The sequence below is a fragment of the Fukomys damarensis genome, unplaced genomic scaffold (assembly GCF_012274545.1).
Source record: "Fukomys damarensis isolate Sample0158 unplaced genomic scaffold, DMR_v1.0_HiC HiC_scaffold_17, whole genome shotgun sequence".
Lineage (NCBI taxonomy): Eukaryota > Metazoa > Chordata > Mammalia > Rodentia > Bathyergidae > Fukomys > Fukomys damarensis.
Window position 1 is genome coordinate 22896987 of NW_022900929.1, and position 4591 is coordinate 22901577.

Below are 4591 nucleotides of genomic sequence, written 5' to 3' on the forward strand. Positions count from 1 at the left end.
GGAGAGATTCTGTTGCCTCAATACTGACAGAAAGCCGGGGATGGCTGGGGGAGAAGCATGTAGCTTTAGGATATAATCGAAAGAAATGGGGAGCGAGATCATTCCATTACTGAAATAAAGACCTGAGCTCAGAGAAGTACAAAAGGGAATAGCACACCTAGAGATTACTGGCTAATCTGGCTAATCTTACTATGCAAGCTAGAATTAACAGAGGTGGCTGATGTGGAATCTAGGAAAGTCAGGAAATGAGAGACTTTGTATGGTTTGAAAACAGACCACTGGTTTCAGTTCCCTTCCCCAACAGAAGTATTCTGTCAGTAAATTACCTGTCCAATTGGCTAGGTCATTATCTTTTTTTTTTTTCCTTCTTTGAATGAGTCAGTTACAGAATCTGAATGCCAGAGGATATGTAAAAGACAGTAGTTTGATCTTTCCATCTTTCGGTTTTGGAGTGTGTTTCTCTTTTCAGCTGGGAAAGACTAACTGGCAACACAATCTACAAGATGAGGGGAGGGGAGATGCACATGGCCCTTAACTGACAGAGGTTGTCTGGCATGGATTGCTGGGGGCTCCTGGACTCTGGATGTCTGGGGTGTGGGCTGCTGACACCTCCTCAACCCCAGTCTTGGTCCTCTCCCCTCTCCCAGTCTGCCTCACCTTCTGCCCTGAAGAAGCAGGGACAAGTGTGGGAGGGAGGACAAGCTTATATTCAGAGTAAGCATTTAAAGAAGATGTCACATACGAAGAAGCCAGGTCTCTCTGTCTATGTGTCTGTTAGAAGATGCCCATGACCACGGTTCTCTTGCCTCGAATGGCAGCACAGGGGGCGAAGCTGGGAGGGAGGCTCTTTGCAGATTCCCAAAAATGCTGGTGCAGGATGGGCTCTAGGAACAGAAAGCCAAGTGCCACAGGAACCAACTGAGAGCGCCCTGACTCTACCCACAAGAATCCTGTAGGAAAGGCAGTAAGAACGGAAGCGGTGGGGTGCAGCTGCAGACAGCCAAGGGGCTGCACCCCGCTTAATGGCTTTCCCCTCATGCCGTGGGGGGGGGTCTCCACTGGGTGGAGGAAGGAAGCCAAGGTGAGATGGTCAGTGCCCTCTTCTGTGGCAACCCAGAAGGCAGCCTCTAGGCTCTGAGGGCCGGCTGCAGCCGGGAGTCTCTGGACCCCTGGGTTGAAGAACAGGGGATGGATGGAGGTGAATATTGTTCACGCTCTCTTCTGCACACTCTCTGATACCACCGTTACCCCTGGATGGCCACTGGAATTCCAACACGAAAATGAAGTTCTTCTTCGAAGTCACTACTGGCGATTGAAGCAAAAATTTGGAACTCCTGGCTATTTATTGCATTAGGAAACAAAACCATTAAAGCGTTGAAGACAGCCCTTTGGTGTCCCTGCCAAGGAGATGAAGTTGAATAGCGCAATCCCGGCTGCACTGCAACTTTGGGTTCTTTGCTGAGCTGTACCAGGTCTGCATCCGTCCTTAGGTCCAGATCTGCTGTGAGAAAGAACAGTCTGCCCGCGGGCCATGCACATGCGCGGTGAGCTGGCAACAGCGTGGCCGGCGGGAGGCGGCAGCTACTCCATGCCACTCCGCAGGATCTGATTGGCTGCGATCAGCATCACGCTTATGATGAAGGCCATGGCGAAGGCGCATATGAGGCTCTTCCGGACGCAGGTCTGTCTGTTTTGCTTCTGGGAATGCACTGGGGGGGGGGCAGAGGACAGGGGCACGTGGAGGGAGGAAGAAGGAGTGGTCAGGAGGAGAGAGGAGAGAGAGAGACAGAAAGAGAACAAAGTGAGACATGGCTTCCTCAAGGAGCATCTGTCCAATGGTGACAGACAATCTGTAACATTCCAGAGTGACTTTTGTACCTGATATCATCCAGGCCTTGTTGGGTCATTTGGGCAGCCGATGTGGACAGAACAGATGATTCTGCACATCTTTGCGCCCAGCTGGGAGCAGCTTACCTTTCCTGGAGTCATCGCTGGGTACCTGCCATGGTAGTCTAAGTGACACTAAGTGACTTTTTTTTTTTTTTTTTTTTAAGGACTGGGAAGTGAATCCAGGGCCTTTACATTGAGCTACAGCCCCAGCCCTTTTTATTTTGAGACAAGGTCTTAACTAAGTTGCTAACTTGCCCAGGCTGGACTTGAATTTGTGATCCTCCTGTCTCAGCCTTCCAGAGTACTGAGAGTACAGGCAAACACCACTCCTGGCTGACTTCTGATATTTTAGATGCATGCACAATGCCTCTAGAGCTGGCTGTCTGGGCCAGCAGCTGGTCCAGCACCAGGAACTTGGGAAAATGGAATCTAACCTGGGCCCACACCTGAGCTACTACATCCGAGGCTCTAGGAGTGGGTCCCTGGGAGCTGGGTTTAACAAACCCTCAAGTGGGTCCTGCTGAAGTTTGAAAGTAGTGATCATAGGGGCTATCCACAGGTCCTGGGTGAAGACAGAGCCCCCAGGGTGCAGTAGCACAAATGGCCTGATCTTGGACCGCCCTGAGATTTCCTTCTCTCAATCTATTACACTGGTTCTACCATGATCATTTTTCTTAGTTGGTTTTGATATTTAAATTTTATTTTAGTTCACTAGTACAGATGTAGTACTGTTGCAGGATTTAAGAGACTGGAGAGACCGCTGGGAAACACGAAAACCTTATTAAGCTTTAACTAACTTGGGAAAATGGAATCTAACCTGGGCCCACACCTGAGCTACTACATCCGAGGCTCTAGGAGTGGGTCCCTGGGAGCTGGGTTTAACAAACCCTCAAGTGGGTCCTGCTGAAGTTTGAAAGTAGTGATCATAGGGGCTATCCACAGGTCCTGGGTGAAGACAGAGCCCCCAGGGTGCAGTAGCACAAATGGCCTGATCTTGGACCGCCCTGAGATTTCCTTCTCTCAATCTATTACACTGGTTCTACCATGATCATTTTTCTTAGTTGGTTTTGATATTTAAATTTTATTTTAGTTCACTAGTACAGATGTAGTACTGTTGCAGGATTTAAGAGACTGGAGAGACCGCTGGGAAACACGAAAACCTTATTCTAAGCTTTAACTGAACACCAGCTCAGCAGACTCGCTTCAGAGGAAGAGCAGAGAACACAGGAAAGATTCCAGTTTTATACATTTGGCCGAAGCGGTTGGCCTTTCTAGTGAAGTAGCAAGTGAGTTTACAGAAAGAGGGCAAGGGCAGACAGCTTTGTAATTCAGCCTTGAAAGAAAACAGAGCATTTTGAATCTTATGAGAACAAGATGACATAGACTTTGTTTACAGAACATAGTTGCCAATTTTATCTGTACCAGAACAAGGAGTTATATACTGGGGGTGGGAGGAAGCTGCCCAAGGGTGGGAAAACTTGTTTTCCTTTAAGTCCTGCTTCAGTACATCATGTTTACATTCCTTGCTGCTACATGTCCCCAAGACATCCTCATTTCTTTTTCTCATCCCCTATCCTTCCCTGGTTCCCTCCATCTCTTGATTCTCTGCCTTTTGAGAAAGATCTATCTCCCTACTTCCTATTATCTTTTAATTTGCTCTTTACTTTTACTCTGAGATCATGTGCCACTCAGGCTTGTGTGTCCAATTCATTTCACTTAACATGTGATCTCAAGATTTATCCATTGTCCTATAAATAACTCTAGTTTATCCTTCTTTATGGCAGAGTAGTACTCCACTATAAATACTACGTTTTCTTTATCCATTCATCTGTTGATGGACATATAGGCCACTTGCAAGATTTAGCTACTATGAATTATGCTGCTATAAGCATGAGCATGCATGGATCACTGTAATATGATGCCTTTGACTCTTTTGGGAAGATACCTAGAAGGGGAACAGCTGGGTCAAATGGAATCTCTAGTTTCAGGTTTTTGAGGAATCTCCATACTGACTTCACAGTGACTACTCATTTACATTCCCACCAACAGTGGAGAAGGGTTCCTTTTCCCCTACAGCCTCACCCGCATTTGTTACTATTTGATTTCCCGATGATGATGATTCTCTCTGTGGTAAGGTGAAATCTCAGTAGCACCATCATTTTTATAAGGCTCCCGAGAAATCATTCACAGGTCTCCATCCAAAGGCATTCACTAGTGGATTGGTAATCAGGGCCAGAAACCAGGAAAGGGAGCTATAAGGAAGCGAGATGGTAAAGAAAGTCTCTTTTCCAGGCCTTGCCTCTCAGAAGCTTGACTCCTGTGTCAGAATTTCTGTTCCTTCACTGCCTCCCCGGTCAACCTATGGCATGTATGCCACAGTGAGCTGTGTGTGTATCACTGAAAGCTCTAAAAGGTTCACCATCATTGTCTAGGGCATAGCTTGTGTATTTGTGCCCAGGGGGCAGGTGGCTTTGAAGTTGCTTACACCCATGCTCCTTGCTGGACCTACCCCACCAGGACTGGCTGGAGTTTGACACAAATGGATGTCTGTGTCCTGCTGTAGAATCACTGAAGATGATCTCTGGTAAGGAGGCTCTGCATTTGTATTTTAATAAGCTCTCTGGAGAATTAGGCAAATTCCAGAGCTTTTAATTCATTAAGCCTGGGTGGAGTTTGAATTGCTGGAGACAAGAGAGAAGAG

At 47.2% G+C, this 4591-nt stretch overlaps 1 protein-coding gene across 9 annotated transcripts in view; it reads right to left on the bottom strand.

Moving 5' to 3' along the window:
- Nucleotides 1-351: 351 nt before the first annotated feature.
- Nucleotides 352-4591, bottom strand: part of Caln1 (calneuron 1) — a 531563-nt gene continuing 527323 nt past the window's right edge. For all 9 annotated transcript variants that reach the window (XM_010625017.2, XM_033764903.1, XM_033764904.1 and 6 more), the window contains one exon: nt 352-1709. In XM_010625017.2, coding sequence (XP_010623319.1) covers nt 1582-1709 — 128 coding nt within the window. In that variant the 3' untranslated portion in view covers nt 352-1581. The remainder of the gene's footprint in view (nt 1710-4591) is intronic.